The 27,084-nt window shown below is 45.7% G+C and overlaps 1 protein-coding gene across 2 annotated transcripts in view; it reads left to right on the plus strand.

Annotated features, from left to right (window-relative positions):
* Positions 1-25,168, plus strand: part of PSTPIP2 (proline-serine-threonine phosphatase interacting protein 2) — a 65,075-nt gene extending 39,907 nt beyond the window's left edge. For both annotated transcript variants that reach the window (XM_077936509.1, XM_028749091.2), the window contains exons 5-15: positions 2,689-2,795; positions 8,802-8,864; positions 10,400-10,498; positions 10,878-10,923; positions 12,650-12,729; positions 16,153-16,251; positions 18,565-18,661; positions 19,983-20,061; positions 21,879-21,913; positions 23,799-23,861; positions 24,801-25,168. In XM_077936509.1, the coding sequence (XP_077792635.1) occupies positions 2,689-2,795; positions 8,802-8,864; positions 10,400-10,498; positions 10,878-10,923; positions 12,650-12,729; positions 16,153-16,251; positions 18,565-18,661; positions 19,983-20,061; positions 21,879-21,913; positions 23,799-23,851 (758 nt within the window). In that variant the 3' untranslated portion in view covers positions 23,852-23,861; positions 24,801-25,168. The remainder of the gene's footprint in view (positions 1-2,688; positions 2,796-8,801; positions 8,865-10,399; positions 10,499-10,877; positions 10,924-12,649; positions 12,730-16,152; positions 16,252-18,564; positions 18,662-19,982; positions 20,062-21,878; positions 21,914-23,798; positions 23,862-24,800) is intronic.
* The last annotated feature ends 1,916 nt before the right edge of the window (positions 25,169-27,084 follow it).

Consider the following 27,084-nt stretch of genomic DNA (forward strand, 5'->3'; position numbering starts at 1 on the left):
ACACAAAGGATGTGCTCTGCCCTTCCCTGAGATCCTCTGACTCAGTATAAGATGTTGTTTAGTCGTGTCCGACTCTTCGTGACCCCATGGACCAGAGCACGCCAGGCTCTCCTGTCTTCCACTGCCTCCCGCAGTTTGGTCAAACTCATGCTGGTAGCTTCGAGAACACTGTCCAACCGTCTTGTCCTCTGTCGTCCCCTTCTCCTTGTGCCCTCCATCTTTCCCAACATCAGGGTCTTTTCCAGGGAGTCTTCTCTTCTCATGAGGTGGCCAAAGTATTGGAGCCTCAGCTTCAGGATCTGTCCTCCCAGTGAGCACTCAGGGCTGATTTCCTTCAGAATGGAGAGGTTTGATCTTCTTGCAGTCCATGGGACTCTCAAGAGTCTCCTCTAGCGCCATAATTCAAAAGCATCAATTCTTCAGCGATCAGCCTTCTTTATGGTCCAGCTCTCACTACTGGGAAAACCATAGCTTTAACTATACGGACCTTTGTTGGCAAGGTGATGTCTCTGCTTTTTAAGATGCTGTCTAGGTTTGCCTAGGTTTGCTGTCTAGATTTGTCATTACTTTCCGTATAAGATAGCATCCTTTGTTTGCTTTTTGTTCTTTTAAGAGAGGCTAAGGCGTCTCGTAGCATAGTCCGCCCAGCCTCCGATTCTGCCACAAGCTCCTTGCCTTGGTTTGCTTAATGACTCTCTCAGGCCTTTTAGTTGGAAGCGCTCCTGTCTTTGCGCCCTGGGTACCTGGAGCAGAGTGTTTTTATAAACACTCGCACCGCCCTTGACAGGCGGCGAGAGACATGGGCGCAGAAAAACTGGTACGCGTTAAGGATCCTTGGACAAAAACAGAGAGCAGTGCGACGCCAGGAATGTCAGCATTTCAAAATGCATTTGTAGGATCTGGGCAGCGTTTCTGCAAAAGTCCACGGGGTTTCTAGGAACCCTTCTTGCCTGCAACATGAAATGTGGGTTGGTGTTTTTTTCCTGGAAATTCTCAGCCTTGGAAGGCTTCCAGCTTGATAGGCAGCCTCCAGGCAGGGGAGTTTCCCACGTTGCCAGTTTAGTGGCATTTTTTTGGCGTTGGCTGGACTGACCCTGGAATCCCCAAAGTCGGCTTTGTTCCTCACAGGGAGGAGCTGGCGAACAATGGTGAAAACGCAACAGGGGAAGCGTGAGAAAGGTCTCATGGGAAGCAAGGGCTCCTTCACCCTCGTTTCAGGCATCTGAATGGATTAGAATAGAATTTTATCAAACCCCTTTTGGCAGTCCACCATAGCCTTTTAAAAATAAGCATCAGTGAAGACTGTACAATAGGACAGAAAAGGCGAGCGGCTAAGGATTCGTTTATTTATCTGTTCGAAATTCTGCCCTTTTCATGCCATTGCTCAGTGATTCTCAAACTTTTTTTGGGCACTGCTTCCTGAGTTCCATAAACTCATCCCTAGTAAAGTAAAGGTAAAGGGACCGCTGACCGTTAGGTCTAGTCACGGACGACTCTAGGGTTATGGCACTCATCTCGCTTTACTGGCTGAGGGAGCCAGCGTACAGCTGTGGCCAGCATGACTAACCCGCTTCTGGTGAACCAGAGCAGCGCACGGAAATGCCGTTTACCTTCCCACTGGAGCGGTACCTATTTATCTACTTGCACAGGTGTGCTTTCGAACTGCTGGGTTGGCAGGAGCAGGGACCAAGCAACGGGACCTCACCCCGTCGCGGGGATTCGAACCGCCAACCTTCTGATCGGCAAGTCCTGGGCTCTGTGGTTTAACCCACAGCGCCAACCCTAAAAATCATTATTCAGAATAGCGGTTTGCATGGCCTACGAAGGACAATAATAACATGAGAGCAATCCGAACAGTAGCCATTAATTGCATCTTCATTCCAAATTCCAGTTAGAAACATTAAGTTTAATTCAACAAAATTTGTGAACTTGAACGCATGGTACCAGCTTTGGTAATCCCACTGCCTCCCTGGGGCACCTGTTCTCTCTGTTCAGCCCCATATTAATTTGGTGGGGGGCACCTTAGCTGGATGGGAACATCTCTACTAAACGCTTCTAAACCCTGTCCCTGCAGACTGGTGTTTCCTTAGGGGCTGTATTCTGCAACATGTGATTGACGGAACAATTGTGTGTTAGTGGTGGATTTATACTGGAGCGTTCACACGGCATCCTGTTTTGCTAGTTGCTCTGCAACGTTTCCCCAACATTATTATTGCCGCTATAGAACAATTAAGCAAAAAATAAAGTAACGAAAACTGCAACATTCACTGTATTAAAAAAAATCACAGCGTTTTAGTCAGAAACTCCGCGTCAGATGACCTTGGGAATGTTGTTGTTGTGCTTCAGCCTCAGTTTCCCTTCTGCAAAGCGGCAGTAAAAGTGACGTTCCTTCCAGAATTGGGTGGCTAGGAGGAACAAAGCCTGCCTTTACATTTCCTCCCGGTGATTCTTTTGTTATACCGTTCCTTGCTTTCATTTTTTTTTAAAGAATAATACTTTATTTAGAATTCAACAATAACAAAGGAAGAAACCACAGTAGTTGCTACATCAATTCATTACAATTAACCAATTTTAACAATATATAAATAGTAATAGGAAAATTGCACAACATCACTTTTAACTTACTGAAGTTTACACATATGACACTTTTATCTCTTTATCTCTTTCTTAACATATCCTTGCTTTCAGAGGTGGACAGTGTCGGGCAGAGCCACATCCAGTTGGCCCAAACGTTGCGCGAAGAGGCGAGGAAGATGGAGGACTTCCGGGAGAAGCAAAAGCTCCATCGCAAAAAGGTCAGGAGCAGGAGAGGGAATGGAGACAGTCCTTGGAGACAGATAGGGCATTCTGCAAAATGTTGTCACTTGGCTTCTCCGCTCGGGACAGGAAAGATGAGCGACAAGATTGGGGAAGGGGGAGGTTCACGTCTGCAATAGGTCATATATATATATATATATATATATATATATATATATATATAGTTTAGTCATTTAGTTGTGTCTGACTCTTCATGACCCCATGGACCAGAGCACGCCAGGCCCTCCTGTCTTTCACTGCCTCCCGCAGTTTGGTCAAACTCATGCTGGTAGCTTCGAGAACACTGTCCAACCATCTCGTCCTCTGTCGTCCCCTTCTCCTTGTGCCCTCCATCTTTCCCAGCATCAGGGTCTTTTCCAGGGAGTCTTCTCTTCTCATGAGGTGGCCAAAGTATTGGAGCCTCAGCTTCAGGATCTGTCCTTCCAGTGAGCACTCAGGGATGATTTCCTTCAGAATGGAGAGGTTTGATCTTCTTGCAGTCCGTGGGACTCTCAAGAGTCTCCTCTAGCACCAGAATTCAAAAGCATCAATTCTTTGGCGATCAGCCTTCTTTATGGTCCAGCTCTTCCATACATCACTACTGGGATAACCATAGCTTGAGATATATATATATATATATATATATATATATATATATATATATATATCTCGTCGAAACGTCGCCTAGACACCCCAACTTTTACACGGGAAGATACCCGAGGACACCAAAACCTGCATTCCTGTACCCGTGAAAATCTACGAAAGCAAATATCTCACCTCTACGGGGAGGAAACCTTCCAGCTGACAAGAACCTACGAGAAACTAGAAATCCGAAGAGCCACCATCTTATGTGATCTCTTGTTCCTACGCAACTGCCGAGACAACAACTTAATTCCCACAAGCTTCCAACTTAAATTCCACTCTAAAACCCCAGCTACCGAAAGGATCCTGAAACGAACTGAACTATCCCTAATCAGAAACGAACTACACAAGAAAAGATACCTACTAAACCAAACCAACAAAGATCTGCTCACTCTTCACCTCAAACTCTGTAACAAAATCCACCCTGCACTCTGGGACAAATGCAAACAACTAGCCGTCTGGAGAGCTGAAACGGAGACCTCACATAAGACAGACACACATACCAACAAACTCCACAAACTAGAGAAACGCCAGAAGCCCAGCCACCCTCCACAACAACCCATGAAACAAACAGTACATAACATATCAGACAGGATCCTCACCTCAACTGAAACCAAAGTACTCTCCAAAGGTTTCAACTTTGCAGTCGCCCCGAGACGCATCCCCACGGAAAACATCATATGCGGAGTCGAAGCTAGCCTAACCAAAATCAACCCAGATGAAGCCAATAAAATCAGACTTGAAGTCACCAACATCCTCTGCTCCAGCAAACCACCCAGAAGCAATTTACACAAAGAAGAACAGAAAGCACTCACCAACCTGAGGAAAGACAACAACATAATCATTCTCCCAGCAGACAAAGGTAATGCCACTGTTGTGATGAACACATCGGACTACCAAGCAAAACTATCAAATCTACTCCAAGACCCTACCTACCAACCTATAAAAACAGATCCCACCACCTACCTGGAAAAAACCACCAAATCCAAAATAAAAGCCTCTCCTATCAGTGAAGAAATCCAGCTAAGAATCATCCCCAGAGAAAAATCATCCAGATGCCCCAAACTCTACGGCCTCCCCAAGATACACAAAGAAGGAACACCACTCAGACCAATAGTCAGCTCCATAGGCTCACCTCTACAAAATCTCGCTAAATTTCTCGCCAAGCAACTCCAGCCCTATGCAGAATCCATCTCTTCACACGTTCCAAACTCCTTCCAGTTCATAGAAACAATAAAGAAGCAAAACCTACATCCCAATGACCTACTTGTGAGCTTCGATGTTGTATCTCTCTTCACACAAGTGCCCATTAATGAAGCCTTGACAGCCATTCAAAACAAATACAATCCCCCCGAATACATCTTGGACCTGACCAACCACTGCCTAACCAACACGTACTTCATCCACAATGGACAAAGATACAAACAGATAGAAGGAGCACCTATGGGATCACCCCTCTCACCGGTCATCGCAAACCTGTACATGGAACACTTTGAAACCAATGCTTTAGACAAGTCAGAACACAAACCCAAACTTTGGCTCAGATATGTTGACGACACCTTTGTAATTTGGCCACACGGGAAGGAAAAACTGGACAGCTTCCTCACACATCTCAACAGCCTACACCCCAAAATACAATTCACTATGGAAATAGAAGCCAACAACCAACTTCCCTTTCTTGACGTCCTAATCTACAAAAAACCTGATGGCTCCCTAGGACACACTATCTACCGGAAAAAAACACACACCAACCGCTACTTACATGCACAATCACACCACCACCCTGCACAAATAAACTCCGTAGCCAAGACTCTCATCTCCAGAACCAAACGCCTGGCTGACAAAGACCACTTGACAACTGAGTTACAGAATCTCTCAAATGTGTTAATTGCCAATGGATACCAGCAAAACAGGGTTACGAAGCTAATCCAAAAAGAAACACCCCCCAAAAACCAAGACACAGAAGAAAACAATGGCATGGCCCTCCTTCCTTATATCAAGGGCACTACAGATAAAATTAGCAAAATCCTCCATAAACACAATATCAAAACAGCCTTTTGCGCCAACCAAAAAATAGCCAATATCCTCAGAAACCCCAAGGATAAAATCCAGTTGGAAAACCAAGGGGTCTATGAAATACCCTGCAAAGTCTGCCCAGCCACGTACATTGGACAAACAAACAGACGAATAAATGCACGTATCGCAGAACACAAGAATGCCGTCAAAAAAGAAGAAAAAACTTCCTCTCTCTTCCAACACATGAAAGAAACAGGACACGAAATTAATTTTGCAGATTCCAAATTGCTCTCTAACATGGAACATCACCACAAGAGAATAATCATGGAAGCCATCGAGATAGAGAAACACCCTCACAACATGAACAAGCGTGACGACACATCCCGCTTGCCAGACATCTGGAAATTAGCCCTCCCCACAAAAACTGACACCAGATCCAGAGGCACACAGAACGCCATCACCAATCAACCACACCAGACCCAAACCCAGACCCTCTCCACAGATAAATTACAGACACCATCCAGTAGCCAAACCATGGTGGCACCTCCGGATGCTGCACCCCCCTGCAATCCCTACACAGATCTGGCTGGCACAGGCCACAAAACCACAGCTCGCCCCTATACACGAAGCCAAGCCAGAGCACAACTAAATGTAGTACACCCATCTTCTCAGAAAAACTCTTCACAAAGTTCAAGAGGTCAAGACACAAAGGCTTTAGCAACTAATCCACACCTAATGACCCACCTAAGTGGTACTCAGGATATCACTCAAGAAATCACTCAAGATATCCCTCAAGCAATTAAGGAACAAAAGAAGAAAAGGCACACTAGCCTGGGAACTTCCTCTCTGCCCAGAACATTGGAGACAATACACCATACCTCCTCAACAGTATTTATAGGAACTCAAACACTGAGACCCTGCTCTGTTCCAGTAACAAGAAGCCGAAAGCACCAGCCTGAAGATGACGAGTGAGACCTCGTCGAAACGTCGCCTAGACACCCCAACTTTTACACGGGAAGATACCCGAGGACACCAAAACCTGCATATATATATATATATATATATATGCAGGTTTTGGTGTCCTCGGGTGTCTTCCCGTGTAAAAGTTGGGGTGTCTAGGCGACGTTTCGACGAGGTCTCACTCGTCATCTTCAGGCTGGTGCTTTCGGCTTCTTGTTACTGGAACAGAGCAGGATCTCAGTGTTTGAGTTCCTATAAATACTGTTGAGGAGGTGTGGCCTCTAATGTTCTTGGGCAGAGAGGAAGTTCCCAGGCTAGTGTGCCTTTTCTTCTTTTGTTTCTTAATTACTTGAGGGATATCTTGAGTGATTTCTTGAGTTGTATCCTGAGTACCACTTAGGTGGGTCTATCCTGAGTACCACCTAAGTGGTACTCAGGATACAACTCAAGAAATCACTCAAGATATCCCTCAAGTAATTAAGAAACAAAAGAAGAAAAGGCACACTAGCCTGGGAACTTCCTCTCTGCCCAAGAACATTAGAGGCCACACCTCCTCAACAGTATTTATAGGAACTCAAACACTGAGATCCTGCTCTGTTCCAGTAACAAGAAGCCGAAAGCACCAGCCTGAAGATGACGAGTGAGACCTCGTCGAAACGTCGCCTAGACACCCCAACTTTTACACGGGAAGACACCCGAGGACACCAAAACCTGCATTCCTGTACCCGTGAAAATCTACGAAAGCATATATATATATATATATATATATATATATATGATGTCTGATATTTACTTCTCCGGATCCCGACAACTCAGGGAAACTATCCAGCTCAGCTGGATAAGATATAATCAGGCATGTTGGGATACGTTACTTTCAGCCATCCTAACAAGAGGTCATAAGAAATTTTGGAATGCTGTAGCAGACTCCCCACAGACACAGGATGATTCACTGACATTGATTCCATCTTTATTCCCTCTCTTTTTAACCTTTTTCTTAATGACCTTGCGTCTTCACTAAAACAGGTGGACGCCCACAGCCCCAAACTCAATGCATTAAGCATTCCCATCCTCCTATAGGCAAATGATACGATTTTGCTTTCACGGACAAGAATTGGTTTAAAGCGATTGTTAAATTCCTGTATTGACTATCTGTCCAGAATGAAATTGTGTATGAGCTTTGATAAAAGCAAAATAATGGTTTTGGGGAATTCACGCAAGACTTTATATTGCAACTAAACACAGAGCCACATGCAGCCCAGGGATTGCTGAGCTCAGGCACACAGATTGTGATGTTCAGGTACAGGTAATCTCTGCCATCTTTGGGTGCAAATAATAAATAGGCTGCCACTCCGGGGATCGAGCACACAAACACACACACTTGTGCTCGCCACACCACCCCGCAGGTGTCAATTCCAGTTCCCTTTGTGTTTGGGAGCCCTAAAATGTGATGAACTCTGGTTCCAAGAAGAAAACAACCTCCATTCAGCACCTGAACTTCTCCACCGCTGTTGTACAAGGCATAGTTTCTTGCCTGCCCATTTTAATTTCCTCATTCCTTTCACAACTGCTTCCCCCTCTCCTCTGCTAGTGGAACAAAATCCAGCTTGCACCTTAACCGCATAGGGCCCAGACCAGGTAGCACAGCACAGCTTCCTTGTTTGAGGGCGATATCTTGCGTTTCTGCATTTCAAAGCTCTGGAGGAAAAGCTTTTGGTTTTGAATTTCCTTTTCGAGCTGAGAGCTTCCATAATTGTACCCTCCCCGCCTGAAAAGCGTAGGGCAGGATCCAGCTATGAATCCATTATTTTATTGCACGTATCAGTTGCTTTTTTAAAGGAACAGTGAACTCAAAGCAATAAAATATTAAACTTTGGAACCAATAAAAAATAAGAACCGTAGTAGTATTGTGAAACTCTCCAAGATTAAGCCCCAAAGCCTGGCTGAAAATCCTGTCTCCTCTGACCCGAATCAACAGGGAAACTCAACTTTGGTTAAATTAAACCAAGTTTCTAGCCGCCATGGGTCTGCAAAGAGAATGAAAGAATTTCAAGTAGTACATGAGGAAGCAAAGTGAAGCTGCTGTGCTTTCGGCATGATTGAATGTCTTTTACTGGCGTTCTGCTTCGGTTATTAGGAAATACAACCCTTTAACAAACCTCAAAATTCGGTGGAATTCAGATTCTCTGTTAGGTGTCCAAATCGGAGCCCTGTAGCAAAGACATGACAATTCAGTTTTGCAAGATGAAGCAGAAGACGTTCGCGGTAATTCCTCTCCTTGTAAAACGTGTGTGGCCTTCTATATTTAGAAAGGGGAAACGGATTTCTCTTTCCTTCCCTGTTCAGCTGAGGAGCAAAAGGCTCCACTAACCCTGGTATTTTTTCCGCAGATTGAACTCATAATGGACGCGATTCACAAAAACCGGAATCTGCAGTACAAGAAAACCCTGGACGTGAGTTAATTCTTCTCCCCTGGTTCTTAAAATACCACGTGCCCTTGCAGATCGCCTATCTGGCAGTCGTGTGGTGAAGCAGGTTCAGCTTCATTTGGCGAGACGAGCCTGAGTGCAGAAAGCCTCAACGCGGTTTGCAGAGAGAATAAAACAGTGCCTGCCTGGTCATCAAGAGGCAGGGAGTTCCAAAGATCAGTTTCTTACAAAAGCAGAGCAGGTATTATATGTGACGCCTGTGGCTGCGTTGCTGCCACAGATCGAAGCAATCTAGAGAACATTATAGGACAAATAGGGTCCTCCCTTAAAGAGGGCACGTAGTGCGGTGAGGCCTGGACAACCAACACCCTGTGTTGTGGGTGGGTACGTTGGTCAGCCACAACACCCGATTGGTAGGTCCCTCGAAGCTGGGTGCAATCAGGCCAATGGGACACAGTCTAAACGGTTCGAGGGACCTATTTATACCCATGCACGGACGCGGGTGGCGCTGTGGGTTAAACCACAGAGCCTAGGACTTGCCGATCAGAAGGTCGGCAGTTCGGATCCCCGCAACAGGATGAGTTCCCATTGCTCGGTCCCTGCTCCTGCCAACCTAGCAGTTCAAAAGCACATCAAAGTGCAAGTAGATAAATAGGTACCGTTCTGGCAGGAAGGTAAACGGTGTTTCCGTGCGCTGCTCTGGTTCACCAGAAGCGGCTTAGTCATGCTGGCCACATGACCTGGAAGTTTTACCCCGGCTCCCTCGACCAATAAAGCGAGATGAGCGCCGCAACTCCAGAGTCGGCCACACCTGGACCTAATGGTCAGGGGTCCCTTTACCTTTACGTTACGTGACTCAGAGCTTCCTCTTTTGGCGCATGCATTTGGAACACCCGCCCACCTCTCCCTACTTTTAGGGCTTTGCACTTGACCTTGCTATGCCATTGTGTGTTATCTGTCATTGGGACAGGGGCACGGCAGGAATTTTCCCCACTTGGCTGATTGGCTGTTGCCATTTGGGTTTCGCCTGCCGAGTAGCAAATCGTCACAACTTGTAAGGTTGCGGATAGGATCTGGTTCAGGCGATAGGGATGGGAGAACGCTCTCACCATCCCTATGTGAAGGGTATTCCGTTAAAGGAATCCAGGGACTCGATGGTTTGGCCAACCCCTGAGAGGGGGTTGTGCCCGTGCCTGAGTCCAGGGGGACATTTGGGTGGCGGAGATAGCCTGTTCCCGGCTTTCCGCTTATCCAGGTGTTCACCCTTGACTGACCTATGCTGGTGCCCTGGGTCAGCGCTACCTGTATGGCAGGGAGCTAGTCGAACCAGAGCCTATGCAAGCAGTCACTTTCTGTAATCAATAAAGTTGTGGCCTAAATTCTGCCAAAAACCAAACCTAAAATTTGAGTCAAGTGTGAATTTATTTAAGGGGGAGGTTTCTGGGTCTGAACACGCAAGGCCAATCTCATAGGAAGCCTGGTCCCAAGTTGTTATGGTCTCTGTCGTAACCCTTTGATGTACATCCTTTGCAACCTGTTGCATCCCGGTTTCCCCTCAGGCCAAGAGGCTGTATGAGCAAAGGTGCCGGGACAAGGACGAGGCGGAGCAGGCCGTCCACCGGAGCGCCAACCTGGTCACGCAAAAGCAGCAGGAAAAGGTTAGGAAGGTGCAAGGGGGGGCGTGGGGAGTCGGGCTGAAGTATGGCCCTAAACGAGGCCAAAATAGGCAGATGATAGAGGGAGGACCATAGCTCAGTGGTGGAGAGCTTTTGGCTTCTTAACAAATGTATTTTTCAACATTTTCTTTAACTCATTATATATCATTTCCCAGAAAGTCTTTACCTCTTTGCAGGTCCACCACATGTGGTAGAAGGTACCTTATAAACAAAATGGAAGTTCTAGGGAAGGCTGAGGTCAGGCCCCCTTCCCTTAACCAAGATGGCAGTTGGAGACCCATCTGCCCAACACTTCCTCACAGAGCTGCTCTCCTGGCTGGCCGCACGACGATTGACCTCCTTTCTTTTGCTTCCCTTCCAGCTCTTCGTGAAGTTGGCTCAGACAAAGACAGCCCTGGAAGATTCAGGTGAGGTCAATTCGCCCGGAAAGTTGGGTTGCCAACTTTTGCATGGACCTCTGCTCCACTGCCTTTAGCTGCAGCTTGATCTGTGGTGGCCCCTTCCAACTCCACAATTCTGTGATTCCCTTCAGATATCTGAAGGGTTAACAACATGGCGGAAGGAGCGAGCTCCTTCTCTGCTGGATTTAGGTTACAAGAAAGGAGATTCCGACTCAACTTCAGGAAGAACGCTCTACACAGCTGACTGTCCCCCCAAATACCTCATTAATAAGATCATTAAGTTTGCAGATGATACAACGGTGGTTGGTTTAATCATGGCTGGAGAGGGGGAGGCGACCTATAGGAAGGAAGTTGAGCAGTTGGGGGAGTGGTGCAGGAAAAACAACTTACTCCTTAGCTTAAAGAAAACAAAAGAGATTATTGTGGACTTTAGGAAATGTAAATTGAATAGTCAGTCACTTATTATTGAGGGAAAGTGCGTGGAACAGGTCTCCGTGTTTCGATTTGTAGGAATGGAGTTGAGAGATGACCTAACCTGGGGAGAAAACAGCAGAGGTTATATTTTCTGAGAATTCTCCGGAAAAACAATCTCTCAAAGGACCTGTTGATGGCATTTTACCATTGTACTGTGGAGAGTGTATTAACTTATGGTCTGTGAGTGTATTAACTTATGGTTTGGGAGCTGCACGGCCAGGGAAAAATCAATGCTGTCCAGGGTTGTAAAGACTGCGGAGAGAATAATTGGGAGCACTCTTCCCACCTTGGATCAAATCTATGCTGTCAGGTGTCATAAGAAAGCTGCAGAGATAGCACAGGATAGTGCGCACCACGAAAATGAAATGTTTTCTGTCAGCTTCTGCCTTCTGGAAGAAGGTACAGGGTTATAAAGACTAGGACTAGCCACCTGAGAAACAGTTTCTACCCAAATGCGATTTTGGTTTTAAACGCATTGTAAGGAGTCTGTAAGGGATGCAGGTGGCGCTGTGGGTTAAACCACAGAACCTAGGACTTGCCGATCAGAAGGTCAGCGGTTTGAATCCCCGTGATGGGGTGAGCTCCCGTTGCTCAGTCCCTGCTCCTGCCAACCTAGCAGTTCAAAAGCACGTCAAAGTGCAAGTAGATAAATAGGTACCACTCTGGCGGGAAGGTAAACGGTGTTTCCGTGCGCTGCTCTGGTTTGCCAGAAGTGACTTAGTCATGTTTGCCACATGACCCAGAAGCTGTACGCCGGCTCCTTCAGCCAATAAAGCGAGATGAGCACCGCAACCCCAGAGTCGGCCACGACTAGACCTAATGGTCAGGGGTCCCTTTACCTTTAAGGAGTCTGTATGGGAGTATATTGTATTTAAAAATGGGGTATCAGAGTTTTTAGGGGGCTAACCAGGCTGGGATAGCAGGCTTGTTGGGTTTTGAATGTCTGATGTAGATTTTTCAGTTTCGTTGTTCTGTATGGGACAAGGACAATAAAGATTATCGTATTGTAACTTTCTGATGGAAAGAGCCGTTCGGTGGTAGAATGGAGTCCCATGGAAGATGGTGGACTCTTCTTCCTTGGAGGTCTTTAAACCGAGGTTGGATGGCCAACTGTTAGAGCTTCTGTAGCTGTGATTCTTGCACTGCCAGTGGGATTGAACTTGACCCTTGTGGTCCCTTTCCAAATCTCCAATTCTATGTTTGGCCCATCTTTTCTTGACATGACCAGATTTCTCTTTTTTTATTTCTCCAACTGCAGACAGGGTGTATCAGTCGAACGTTGGTGCCCTGGAGAAGATCAGGGAAGAATGGAAGAATGAACATGTCAAGGCGTGTGAGGTAAATATGAATATAACAAAGGTTTGGCTGCCTCTTATGGGAAAGATAAGATGAAATCGTGGAACCAGTAGAATTGGAAAGAAACCTCATAACGGGAAAGATTAAGAAAAGTGATGGATAATGAAAATAATATGTATAAGGAAACTAATATAACTAACAGTAGCTGTAAATGAATACAGACAGACAACAAGAATTGTATAAACACGAGGATTTATTTGTTTATGGATACACTGTGGACAAAATATGGAAAATGAATAACAATATACAAAATGGAAGAAAATAATGTGATTAAAATAATATGGGACATAAAAAACCAGAAGAAGGAAGGAGGGAAGTCAGCTCTGAAGAGCAAGTATAAAGGTAAAATGTAATACAATATGTGTATGTGGAGTATCTAATTGAAAAACTAATAAAGATTATTTGGGGAAAAAATGGTTTGGCTGCCTCTCCTGAGGCGACAGGATACTGGGGCAGGCAGTACAGTGGTACCTCGGGTTAAGTACTTAATTCGTTCCGTAGGTCTGTACTTAACCTGAAACTGTTCTTAACTTGAAGCACCACTTTAGCTAATGGGGCCTCCCGCTGCTGCCGTGTCGCCGGAGCACGATTTCTCTTCTTATCCTGAAGCAAAGCTCTTAACCTGAAGCACTATTTCTGGGTTAGCAGAGCCTGTAACCTGAAGCATATGTAACCCGAGATACCATTGTATAGCTCAGAGAGTGTTGGCGTCACAGAAATATTTTGTTCAATTCACCTCACTGGTGTTTTTGCCTGACCGGAATATGTCCTCGAAACCTTGATAATGTCTCTTCCTTGCCTGGTGTGTCTCTGGAGAAACTAGCCTACTGTTTTTTGCCCTGGCCACTTTTTGTCCTCGCCCCTGGCATGCAGCCCCTGCAAGATTTCCTAGAAGGGAATGTGGCCCTTGAGTCTTAAAAGAGGCTCTCACCGCGCCTGTGAGAAGGGGTGTCTGCCACTAGCCGCTAGTTCCCCCCCTAAAAAAGCTGTATGGGTGGAACTGAATGTGGCCCCTGGAATGGCACTCACAAGGAGATGTGGCCCTCAGCCTGCAAAAAAGGTTGCCCTGACCCCTTACCCCAAATACTGGGTTCTGGGTTCGAATTCTGAACACTTCATGTCGAAAAGAAATAGGGCGGAGGAATCCAGATTAGCTAGTAGCAGCCAAAAGACAGAAATAAGTGTGTGGAGGAAACGTCATCCCTCGCCTTTGAATGTTGTGAGTTTTGGACTGCCCTTTGGGTGTGCGTACGTGTAACAAAACAAAGAATTGCCAGTCACTTCCTCAAGCGGGTGAGGTTTCTTTGAAAAGCTGCAGGGAGGAGACCCACCCTGCCCCGCGGAAAAGGGGGCAGCCCACAAGTAAAGCCAGAGTGTTGCAAGAAAACTATTTGCTGGGCAGGGATTGCTTTTTAGATGCCCTCGAGTTCTCGAAAGCATCTTGAATATCTGTATTCTTTCTTGGGGAACCGGAAATAGTGTTAAGATTATTGCATTTAAAGTATGTATAGCTGCCGTTTCCCTTTTTTTAAGGGAAATTCCCTTATTCCGAATAGGATTCCTCACAAGAAAAGGGAAAAGTTGACAGCTATGCTTCAGAGATGCAGGCAGGATTTAGAACAAAATGTTTTCAAGAGTGGGGCTCTTTTCAGCACCAAAACTTTGATTTGTGCTCGGAAACATCAGTGTACAACCTGTATTGTCAGTGTACAACCTGTGTACAATGAAATTAACCGAGCCTCCCTCCTGCCCCACACAAACACTCAATCTCATTGCACTCCGTGTGCTTGTCGCACAACACACCAACCCCAAAATTCAGTTAGTTGCACTATATTATTTTCTGTTCAGCAGCCCAACAGCCCATGGATAGAAACTGTTTTTTAGCCTGTTGGTACAACTGATTATACTTCTATTTCTCCTGCCCGAGGGTGGAAGATTAAAGAGGTGCTGGCCAGGGTGTGAATCGTCCCTGAGAATTTTCCTCGCTCTCCTAAGGCAACGATCCCTTGCGATGTCATCTAGCGGACTCAGGGGACAGCCCATGATATCATGTGCTGTGTTCACCACCCTCTGTAGAGACTTTCTGTCCGTGGCTGTCAGGCCAACGTACCACACTGTGATACAATATGAAAGGACACTTTCTATTGTTGTTTAACATTGTTGTTTAACATTGCTCTTTCGCAAGACCCTGATTGCAACGTAACAAAAGTAGTAAATAGATCATCAGAAAATGCACAGCCAAACTGAACAATTTCTACATAAATTGTTAAGATATAAAATAAAGATTTTTAAAAATGACATCAAAAACACAAAACAACACCCCAGTCCAAGAGTCTTAGCTTTTGTAGCTGGAGTCAGTCCGGGCCTTTGTGGGACAGAAATGTAAGGAAGAACGTTATATCTGTAATGATATGGTAAACAGATAATCCTAATAATGGCTGTGGGTGGGTGTTGAGTAACATTCCTAAAAACAATGACAGGTGGAGTGTGTTGCTTATGTCACAGTGCATTTTTCAAAGAGTTTTAGTTATTTTGACAAATAATAAACAAACAGGCGGTGTGGGTAGAGCCTGTTCAGAATCTGGAATTGATACTTCATTGCCTCCTTATGGCTATCTCTGAGAACACAATTTTATTGGTTGCGTCAGTTAAATGCTGTCTTGCAATTCCTCCCCCCTTGCACTAGTGAGTAACATGTTGCACAGCACCTTTTGCATGGGGACCTTGATGCCCCAGGGGAGACGAACATCACAAGCTGCACCTTCCGAGACGTTTGCACAATTTTGGGATTGCTTTTGAAAAGTTAGATTGAGAACTTGCTGCCGTTTCTCAAGTCCGATGCTGATTGCTTCATTTGCTGATGTTTTTTAAAGGTGGCGGGGGTTTAGTTTAGTAATTATTATCCGTGCTTAAGGTTATAATTAAGGGACGTGGGTGGCGCTGTGGGTAAAACCTCAGCGCCTAGGACTTGCCGATCGCATGGTCGGTGGTTCGAATCCCCGCGGCTGGGTGCGCTCCCGTCGTTCGGTCCCAGCGCCTGCCAACCTAGCAGTTCGAAAGCACCCCCGGGTGCAAGTAGATAAATAGGGACCGCTTACCAGCGGGAAGGTAAACGGCGTTCCGTGTGCTGCGCTGGCTCGCCAGATGCAACTTGTCACGCTGGCCACGTGACCCGGAAGTGTCTGCAGACAGCGCTGGCTCCCGGCCTATAGAGTGAGATGAGCGCACAACCCTAGAGTCTGTCAAGACTGGCCCGTACAGGCAGGGGTACCTTTACCTTTTACCTTAAGGTTATAATTACTCCCAACGAAGGAGAAAAGACCAAAGCAAGGTTCTTTCCAAAGGAATTAGATGCTGATATTTTGCCTCTGAATTCAGCCTTGTCCTCTGCCTCTCTCCCCGCAGTTCTTCGAGAGCCAAGAGACCGAAAGGATAAACTATTTCCGGAATGCTCTGTGGCTCCACGTCAACCAGCTCTCTCAGGAATGTGTCAAGAACGACGAAGTAAGTAGAAGACCGCATTGTCTGCTTTCCCCAGTACAGGGCTGGAGACCAAGAACTGCTCCCATCTGCTCCAGCCAGCATGAACAATGATCAGGGTCGATGGGGCCTGGAGACCTTCAACATCTGGGGGACCACTTAGCTCTGGAGATCACAAACGTACATCTCCTGCTTCCTGTTTGCTGTGATCCTCACTGTTCAGTGCCAATAAGTTTGGCTTTTTTAATGGATGGAGACAGAGGCATTGGTGGGAAATCGAACCCAATAGACAGGCAGGGACTGAGACAACCTGAATTTGCCCCCGATGATTTTGTTCCCTCTCAGAAAGATAATTTGACTTCTTGTGACGTAACAGAAGAGAAGTCACTTTCGAAGATGAGGTGGTGTGCCCCCTTTCTTCCTGAGCCCTTGTCAGAATATTTCTTTGGAGCCACTGGGATAATGATAATGATAATAATTTATTACTTATACCCACCCATCTGGCCAGGCCTCCCCAGCCACTCTGGGCGGCTTCCAACAGGATATTAAAAACATGATCAAACATCAAACATTAAAAACTTCCCTAAACAAGGCTGCCTTCAAATGTCTTCTAAAAGTCAGATAGTTGTTTATTTCCTTGACATCTGAAGGGAGGGCGTTCCGCAGGGAGGGTGCCACTACCGAGAAGGCCCTTTGCCTGTTCCCCTTTAACCTCACTTCTCGTAGGGAGGGAACCGCCAGAAGGCCCTCGGAGCTGGACCTCGGTGTCTGAGCTGAACGATGGGGGTGGAGACGCTCTTTTAGGTATACAGGACCGATGCAGTTTAGGGGTCTAAAGGTCAGCACCAACACTTTGAATTGTGCTCGGAAACGTACTGGGAGCCAGTGTAGGTCTTTCAAGACCGGTGTTATGTGGTCTCGGCAGCCGCTCCCAGTCACCAGTCTAGCAGCCACATTCTGGATTAGTTGCAGTTTCCAGGTCACCTTCAAAGGTAGCCCCACATAGAGCGCATTGCAGTAGTCCAAGCGGGAGATAACCAGAGCAGGGCTCTGCAAGCTTTTTGGGGGGTTGGGCCAGTTCACCGCACTACAAACTTCCTGGTGGGCCGGAGTGCATGTGTGCACGCACGCATGTGCACACGGCAGAGGGGGCTTCTCTCCCCCCCAGCCCCTCCCATCCCCCTGCCTATCTAGGGTGCTGCCGAGAGGCAGAGACTACAAACTCTAACAGAGATTACAAACACAAACTCATAAGAATATGTATAACACAATAATTCTTTACAGAATTAGAAATAAGAGTTTATGAGTAGAGATGAGATCATGTTAGTCCATAGTCAGATTTGACGTGAAGGTCTTAGTTTCAATCATTGATCAGAAGTCAGAAGTCAATTATTTGAGTTTGTAATCCTTGTCAGAATACATACTTTTGAATGGATTAGTTTTTGTTACAATTGACTATTGATTTGCGAGTAGGGACTACTCCCACTATTGAAACTTACATTGGTCAGAGTTCTTGGTGTGCTTTTTTCTTGGTATATTTAATAACAAGAACTCCAACTTATTTAATGAGAGGCAGAGACTGGTGGCGTCAGCATCAGAGGAGGAGCAAGCAGCCCAAAAGGGCTGCTTTCCGGCTGCTCGTTCCTCCTCCGATGACGACAACAGCCTCTGCCGCTCGCAAGGGCAGGCACAGGCGCCACGCTTGGCAGAGCGGTGGTGGCGGCAGCGGCAGCGGCAGCGGCAAGCAGCTTGCTCCGCCGAGGGGCTGCTGAAAATGCGCTCGGCCAGCTCAGCCCAGCCCAGCCCTCTTCCTCCTCTTGGCCACACGCAGCTGCCGCTTGCCCGTTGGCCAGGGCCTCAAACCTTAGCAGGCGATTGGCCATTTGCTACACCAGGAGGAGGAGGGAGGAGGTTCCCCCGCAATGAGGGAGAGGGGGGGAAATGTTGGTGGGGAAAAAAATTGTGTCCGCACCACAAAAAAGAAAACCACAGATTCCCCTCGCCACTCCCAGTCACCAGTCTAGCTGCAGCATTATGGATTAATTGCAGTTTCCAAGTCACCTTCAAAGGCAGCCCCATGTAGAGTGCATTGCAGTAGTCCAAGCGGGAGATAACTAGAGCATGCACCACTCTGGCGAGACAGTCTGCAGGCAGGTAGGGTTTCAGCCTGCCCACCAGATGGAGCTGGTAGACAGCTACCCTGGACACAAAATTGACCTGCGCCTCCATGGACAGCTGTGAGTCCAAAATGACTCCCAGGCTGCGCACCTGGTCCTTCATGGGCACAATTACCCCGTTCAGGACCAGGGATGATTCCTTCTGTTTTGCACCTTGTAGAACTATGAGGAGATACGCAAGAGCCTCGAGCAGTGCAGCATCGAGAAGGACATTGAGTTTTTTGTGAATGCCCGCAAAACAGGGACCGTCCCACCAAGTAAGTGGAGCCATCTCAGATTCTGGAAGCACACAGAACATCACAGCAGTGGGTGAACCATGTCCCTTTTCGGTATCCGTTTTTTCTGTAAAGAGAGAGAGGGGGAATGTCACTATGTGTGGGTCAAAAAGTTGCATGCTGTGGTACCGACTCCTCCTTGACTGGGCTGTCAAGGAGGAGGTGGTCACAGTGGCTGTGGTAAAGTGGTCGCAATACTTTGGGTACACAATAACCATGAAGAAGTGGGAAAACCTGTGGAAAATAAACTGGAAATTTACAGTTTGTTACGCTTTGAGAGAGAATTTACTTAATATGCAATGTCGGTGGTATCTAACTTCCTGGAAACATTCTAAGATGTACAAAAGCGTCTCAGGTAATTGTTGGAGGTGTAAAGAAAAGCCAGGTACTTTATTCCACATGTGGTGGCAGTGTAACGAAATTAAGGTCTTTTGGGAGGGCGTCCATATAGAATTTGAAAAAAATGCTTAAAATATCCTTTAATAGAAAACCAGAAGCTTTCCTTTTTGGGAATCACAGATTCGGATATTCCCAAAAAGGTAACAGAGATCTTTTTATATGCCACAGTCGCAGCAAGAGTTCTCATTGCGGCAGATTAGAAGAGTGACAAAGTTCTGTCAAGATTAGAATGGATTCAAAAATTGGCAGGATATCCGGAACTAGATAGTATGTCAGAAAAAAACCAAAAAACAAACCAAAACAGGCATTTATTTCAAAATGGAAAGTCTTTAAAATCGATTTGAAAAATAATAATTGTAGTTTAAGGTCATTTGCAGCATTTGAATAATCTCAGTAGTAGTTTCGAGAATGATGTAAAATCTAAGAATGGATTAAAGATTATTAAATTATAAAAAAAACTTGTTATGTAACGGCAGTGAACAAATAATGAGAATTTGAAGAAAGGAATAGACAGGAAGTCTGGTTGATAGAAAAAGACCATTTTTATTTTAAGGTTTAGAGACTACTAGTTGATGTATCAATTATTTTTTCTTTGTTGTTTTGTGGTGATGGATATTTGCTTTCTTTTTCTGTATGTTAAATTGTGTGTGTTAAACTGTGTGTTAAATTGAATGATAACAATAAAAATATTTTTTTTCCTAAAAAGTTGCACTCAGGGTGGGGGAAGGGTTCTGTCTGGGTCTTCCTCCCAGCATGTTCTACTCCCCAGCTGTAACAATTGTAGTGGCTTTCCTGTCCAAAATTTGGCCAAGAAGTAAGTGGCTTTTGCCGATGGTTCTGCAGCCTGTTTTACAAAACGATGACCGCTTTGCAATCTGCCTGCTCTCCCTTCCTCTCTCTGCAGATCCAGTGGTCTATGAAAACTATTACAACACTCAGAAGAATGCAGCGCCAGGGAGAAATCAAGCCCCCGCCCCCGGGAGGTAAGGATAAAGGAGGGAATCGCAAGCTAACTAATTGATTAAGTTGCATCAGGGGACTCCAATGTGGCGGCAGTAATCGCAGTCATTTTGGTGGTGCGCTGCCTTTGCGCAAAAGGAGCGACTCGCAGCCGAGAAAACGGGAACACATCTAAAAACCAACTGTCCTAAGAACAGTTTCATAACAGTGCAATAAAACAGCAGCTTAATAGCTAATGTAGCAACATGCAAAAAACCCTAAACAAACCCTCAACCTTTCAGTAGTATAAATATAGGATTGTATAAATGGCATTGCACCTCCTGGCAAGAATAAAAATAGAAAAGGCGCTTCATGGTTTCACTAGCGCAGACTGTCTGTCTGTTGCTGGGTTAACATGCAGGTGTGATTATGGATCAATTTTATAGTTGTTGCTGCAGGAATTTATGTATAGGTTGGGGGGAGGTTGCCCCTCCAGCAGATATCATGCACATGCAGCCCACTACCAAAACCAGCACAATCGCTTTTGTGACGTTTTTGATTTGTCCCCACAAAACACTTCATCACAGTTTCTTGCTATTTATTCAAAGAGCCTTTTCTGCACCAAATGTAACAATTCACTGATAAATGTATCTATGTACTGCCTCGCCGGGAAAACTTCAGAAATCCATATAGACACGTGAGCTCAGCTCCTCAGCAGCCCCTCTGCCTGAGTGATAATCCCTGGCATCCTGATACCTGAGTGCCAGAACAGGTAGCCATTCCAGAAATAACAAACCCAGATGAAGACAAAAGGGTAACTTGGCTGGGAAACAGGGAAATGTAAATATCTCTTTTGTTCCACTTGATGGGTGTTTGGTGGAGGGCAAAGGGAACCATGGGGCAGGGTCCAGGATGCTCAGATTACTGCCACCAGACCACCCTTTCATGATGTAACCATGAGGTAACCATGATGTAGTTTTGGGGGGTTTAACATGGGGATTAGCAGCTAATAAAAGTTTGGGGGCTCTTTTGCTCAGGGCTTCCATCTTGTTCCACCTGGTGGCAGGTGGGAGTCCTGTGGCGACAGTCTTCAATAAAGACCAAGCCTACTGGCTGCTGTTTTGCTCTGGTATTCCTGGCTGGTGTCCTTGTTTTTTGTCCAAGGGAGCCCTCAGATTGCTCCGTTAACATTGTAAACTGCATAGAAGACTTTTTGACATACGAGTGGAAAAACAACAACAACCCTAAAAGCTGAATTCTATTAAATATTTTAATAAACCTCTAGGTTAGATTACTGCAACACATTATATGTAGGGCTGCCTCTGAAGATGGTTCGGAAACTTCAGCTGGTGCAAAATTCAGCGGCCAGGTTGCTCTCTAGAGCAAGATGGTTTGAGCATATTATACCGATCGTGGCTTAACTGCACTGGCTGCCAATTAGCTTATGGGCCCAATTCAAACTGCTGGTTTTGACCTATAAAAACTTAGACAGCTCAGGAGCGCAATACCTCAAGGACTGCCTCTCCCCATGAGAACCAACCCAGACCCTGCAATCATCACCCGAGGCCTTTTCTGCAGTGGCTCCCCATTTGTGGAACGCTCTCCCCAGGGAGGCTCACTTGCCACCTTCACTGAATATATTTAGGCGCCAGGAGAAAACTTCCCTCTTCTCCCAGGCTTTTGGCTAATTAAATAATCTATGGCCTTTTTAAACTGTGTATGTGTGTGCATATAATTGATGGGTTTGTTACCGTGTTTTGTATTTTTATACCACAAACTGCTCTGTGATCCTAAAATGAAGGGCTGTATAGAAATTCAACAAACGAAAAAATAAATGATTTCTTCTTGTCTCTCTCTGCAGGAGGCCAAAGCTACCTATTCCTTCCAGCGGGCCATGTAAGCAACCAGAAGTTTTCTTCTAAACCAGCTGCATTTTTTGAGAATTTTGCTGCTGCTTCTTTTTATGTGGGGTGGGGGGAGCCAACGCAGACCCCCACCATCTTGCTCTACCCTGAAACTCTGGGAATTCCTGTAGTATGATGGTGCTGTAAATTCTCTGGTCGCCTCCAGACTATCAGCATTTTCTGGGAGAGATTGAAGTGCATACCAGAAAATTTAGGTTTGCTCGCACACTTTAATCTGTCACCCACGTGCAACAAACCCGCTTTCTTTTAAGGTTTAGAAATTGATGGGGAGATTCACTGAAAAAATGTGAGTCAAGATGAATTCAGGACCACTGCTATTTTTTCGTATAACCTCCCTGCAAGCAAATCCCAACAAATGCTCAGTAATGACCGGACAAAGCCGAACCCAGTGATTCCCAAAGTTTTTGGAGCCACCACTTTCTTGCTTCCATAAACTCATCTCTGATTCCAACCCTGTAAAAAGCACTGCTTAAAATAATGGTTTGCCCAGCCCACTGAAATATACTCTGAGTTGAGCATGGATTTCATGCTCTTTATTCAGCTCATAGTAGTGAGGAATGCCAGTTTCCCCGAAATGTCTGCTTTATATACATTATTTACACAATGGGACCCACGTGATTGGCTAATTCCACGATTCTCCTGTAGGCCAATCAGGTTGCGGATTCACTTCCACCTGGAGTTGGATTGGGTGGCTCCTGCGGACCAATCAGACTGCTGCAATCTGAAACCTATTGCTCTAGGACCAATCAGACTGCTGCATTCTGAACCCTATTGTTCTAGGACCAATCAGACTGCTGCACTTTTGATCCTATTCAACTCAGTACATAACACCACTAAGGAAGAGAACCACACTGCAAAATTCAAAACAACTGCACATTTGTTCAAAATCCAATTGAAACAATTTAGTTTAACGGATTCAACAAGAGTGATGAATTTGATCCAGTGATACAAAGACTGATGTTCAATTACACCTCCAGCACCCGGTTACCCCATTGTCTCTTAGCGTGTGCCCCCCCTAAATAACTGTCCCATTTCGGGAACTGCTGGCCTAACCTCTACGTAAGCCGGGCTTGTCCAAAGTCCATTTCGGGGGCCTAATATCTGGCCCGCCAGTTTGTTTAATCTGTCCCCCATTGCAGTAAATGTCCTGGGGTAAAATCTTTAAAAAAGTTCAGCAACTTCAATCCTAAAAAAAACTCAACAACAAAAAGCTCAAGCGACTTCATCAAATTTGGCTCTCTTTGAAAAAAGTTACGGGACAAGGATAACTGTGACCTTAAAGATGAATGGGAACCCTTTACAAAGTATTTGTAGACGCAACAAAGCAAACTGGACTCCTTGGCTGGTTTTGAATAAACATTCACAAACTTTTTATTGACAATTATTACTTAAATAGTTTGAGGATCTATACAACAGTGTAACATGCAGAAAACAGCATTTTTAGAGAAATCAAAGCCTGGAACTGAGGGAAGTTGGGGAGTGGGGGTGGGGGGGTGGGTTCTGTGGGGGGAGGGAGGGGGAGGGAGGGGAGGGAGGAAAAAAGGGGGGAAATAAATGTGATATGTTTCTGAATAATATGTTTTGTTTTAATTTTGAATAAAAAAGAAATTAACAAAAAAGAAAGAAAGAAAGAAAGAAGGAAGGAAGGAAGTTTGGGAACCCCTGGCATAAGCTAAGCAAGATGCATGCTCAATAAACAGATCCCTTTGCTAGAGGTCAGGAGATTCCCCTCTCAGGACCGCATTTGTGGGATTCCTGAGTCGAGTTCGGGATTCCTGGCAGTTGCGCCGTCTTGTCGCGCATGCGCCCTTTCCATCTTTTGCAATGCTAACTTATTGTTCATCTGCTTCTTACAGTAGACCCTGAATACGCTACGGTGGACGGATACAGTTTAATACATCACCACTAGCCCAGAGAGTGTAAGTTTGCTCATTCCAAAAGGGACTCGTTGAGGGTGGGATGCAGCAACGGCAGGACTAGATTCCGTTCCATCATTCATGGCTTATTTTTATTACAGTGGTACCTCGGGTTAAGTACTTAATTTGTTCTGGAGGTCCGATCTTAACCTGAAACTGTTCTTAACCTGAAGCACCACTTTAGCTAATGGGGCCTCCTGCTGCCACCGCGCCGCTGGACCACGATTTCTGTTCTCATCCTGAAGCAAAGTTCTTAACCTGAAGCGCTATTTCTGGGTCTGTAACCTGAAGCGTATGTAACCTGAAGCATATGTAACCTGAGGTACCACTGTATTTATTAAATTTCTTTACCACCCTTCACCCAAGGGTCACAGAGCCGTTTACAAAATAAAAATGCTTTCAGTTATCTGTATTATACTTTCTTTGGGGTTTTCAACCCTCAGAATCAGGTCATCCGCAAATGCTTTGATCTTATATTCCTTTTCCCCTAATGAGATACCTTTTATTTTATTATCATTTCTTATAGCATTCATCAATTATTACAGTACCATAATAAATAGTAATGGTGACAACCTTGTCTTGTCCCCCTCTTCATACAAGATTCTTCTGTTATTTCGTTATTGAAAATAAGTTTGTTTTTTTGTTTCCTATATATTGCCTCTATAGCTTTAATATAATCTTCCCTCAGTTTCATTGAGCCAAATGGGGAGGGCTGGCGGGCCAAATTTGTCCCTTCGGTCGGCGGTTCCGAACCCCTGTAAGAAACCCTCCAGCTTGGTCCCAAAATGAATTAGAAGTCAATTCATTCAGCACAGAATTGATTCCCAGCAACCTCCAGGTTGTGGACTCTGCCATTCTGCACTCTCAGGAGCCTGACTGCCTTAGAAGTTTCCTTCGGTTTAGATGCACTCTGCTCACTTTCTGTATCCTTCTTTTCTCCAGATCTTGAAGCCGTTCTGCCCAGCTGCCCCTCCTTGAGGAAAGCAAGTGAGAAAATAACAGCGTATTAAAAGCTGTGGCTTGCTCATCTCTCCCATCCCTGAAGACTTGTGATTTCGGCTGGACTGTTTAAAAGCAAGATTTCCAGAGGAGATTATTTCACTCACAACGGAGGACGTGTGCCAGTGTCGGAAAAGACCTCTGGCTTTTCTCACAACAAATCTGAAAGACTTTTCATTTGAGGGAGTGGGGTATACCCTTAAGTGCTCAGCAGTTGATGTGGCATCATGTCTCAGCCGTTGGGTTTGTTTGTGTGAATCCTGAATTCAGATCCTCATCTAATAGTGAAAATACATAAGTGGAAGACCTTGGGCACATTGCTCGCTATCTCCTGATCTACCTCACAGGGTTGTTGTGAGGGAAATTGATATAATCCCATTACGTTGTCTTGAACTCTTTTCAGGAACAGTGAGATGCTAATATGATGGCTAGTTTTGCTAGGATTGAAAAAGTCAGGGTGGAATGGGAGAGAGGGAGATGGCCTTGATTTTTCTTTTTCTTTTTAAAGCATTAATCTGAGTCTAGTGAGGTCCAGAACTGAAGGACTCTCAACGATTCAGTCATTTAAATGATTCCATCTTTCGATGGCTGTAAGTCAAAATCAGATAAGGGCACTAACATCTGGGGTTCTTCATATTCTCCACAGCTGCGTGAACTCTGGTGGTTCCAATAATAATAATAATAATAATAATAATAATAATAATAATAATAATAATAAAAAAATAATTTTTATTTATACCCCGCCCTCCCCTGGCCAGAGCCAGGCAGAACAGCTCTGTCTTGCAGGCCCTGCGGAAAGATGTCAAGTCCCGCAGGGCCCTAGTCTTTTGTGACAGAGTATTCCACCATGTCTGGGCCAGTGCTGAAAAGGCCCTGGCCCTAGTTGAGACAAACTAGCCACCTTGCGACCTGGGACCTCCAAAGTGTTGTCATTTGTGGACCTTAAGGTCCTCCGTGGGACATACCAGGAGAGGCGGTCCTGTAGGTACGAGGGTCCTAGGCCGCGTAGGGCTTTAAAGGTCAAAGCCAGCACCTTAAACCTGATCCTGTGCTTCACCGGGAGCCAGTGCTGTTGGTAAAGGACTGGATGAATGTGATCCTGCGGCAAGGACCCCGTAAGGAGCCTCGCCGCGGCATTCTGCACCCGCTGAAGTTTCTGGGTCAGCTTCAAGGACAGCCCCACGTAGAGCGAGTGACAATAATCAAGCCTGGAGGTGACCGCCACACGGATCACTGAAATGAGCAAACGAGTGATTGTGGCAACCAATGTCTCTGAGAGCTTCCTAAGCCCCGAAGAAACACCCTTGGATTTCCTAGGGTTTCCTGTGGCTCCCAACTCACCGTGAATTGCACATTCTGTGTCAGAGACCCCAGTCCTTAAGGTCCTCCGCGGGGCATACTAGGAGAGGCGATCCTTTCATTTTAAATAAGGGTGGCTAGTCCTCAGGGTTTTGAGAGGTGGAAAACGTGTGACTGCGGCTTGTTGAATGAAGAGGCCGGCAATCTAGAGAAAACTGCAGAGTGAGGCTTCCGTCCTCTCTCCCCATGGCTTCTAATCCTTTCTCCTGTGCCCAATTTCATTCTCTAGCCCTGGCAATGCCCTGTCTTTAAAGCATTGCCTTGTGAGAGAAATGGAGGAAATGTTGTGGAAATGAGGCAGCTACTGGTTATCTGGCACAGTTGTGGGGCTTCCTTCACACATCACCCCTCCAGGTGCTCTTGTGACAGTATAGGGGCAGTTCTTTGCAATGCAACTTTTAATACTTTTGTTGCCTGCATAAGTTTGGGGGCTGATGTGCCACTTTGTGTCCTGCTGGAATCCTGCAACTTTAATACCAGAAAGATTCCGTTTTAATTTTGTTTGTCCCGCTTGTGTTGCAAGAGCTCCCCTCCTGGCAGCAATAGTGTGACAACGTTGGGGTGGGGGAAGGAAGCATTGCAGCCCAACCAAGGAAGCAAAATGATGTGCAGAATGATCTATAAAGGTAAATGTAAAGGGACCCCTGACCATTAGGTCCAGTCGTGACTGACTCTGGGGTTGCAGCGCTCATCTCGCTTTATTGGCCGAGGGAGCCAGCGTACAGCTTCCAGGTCATGTGGCCAGCATGACTAAGCCGCTTCTGGCGAACCAGAGCAGCACACAGAAACGCCGCTTACCTTCCCGCCGGAGTGGTACCTATTTATCTACTTGCATTTTGACGTGCTTTTGAACTGCTAGGTTGGCAGG

This window comes from Podarcis muralis, chromosome 11 (genome assembly GCF_964188315.1).
Source record: "Podarcis muralis chromosome 11, rPodMur119.hap1.1, whole genome shotgun sequence".
NCBI classification, from domain to species: domain Eukaryota; kingdom Metazoa; phylum Chordata; class Lepidosauria; order Squamata; family Lacertidae; genus Podarcis; species Podarcis muralis.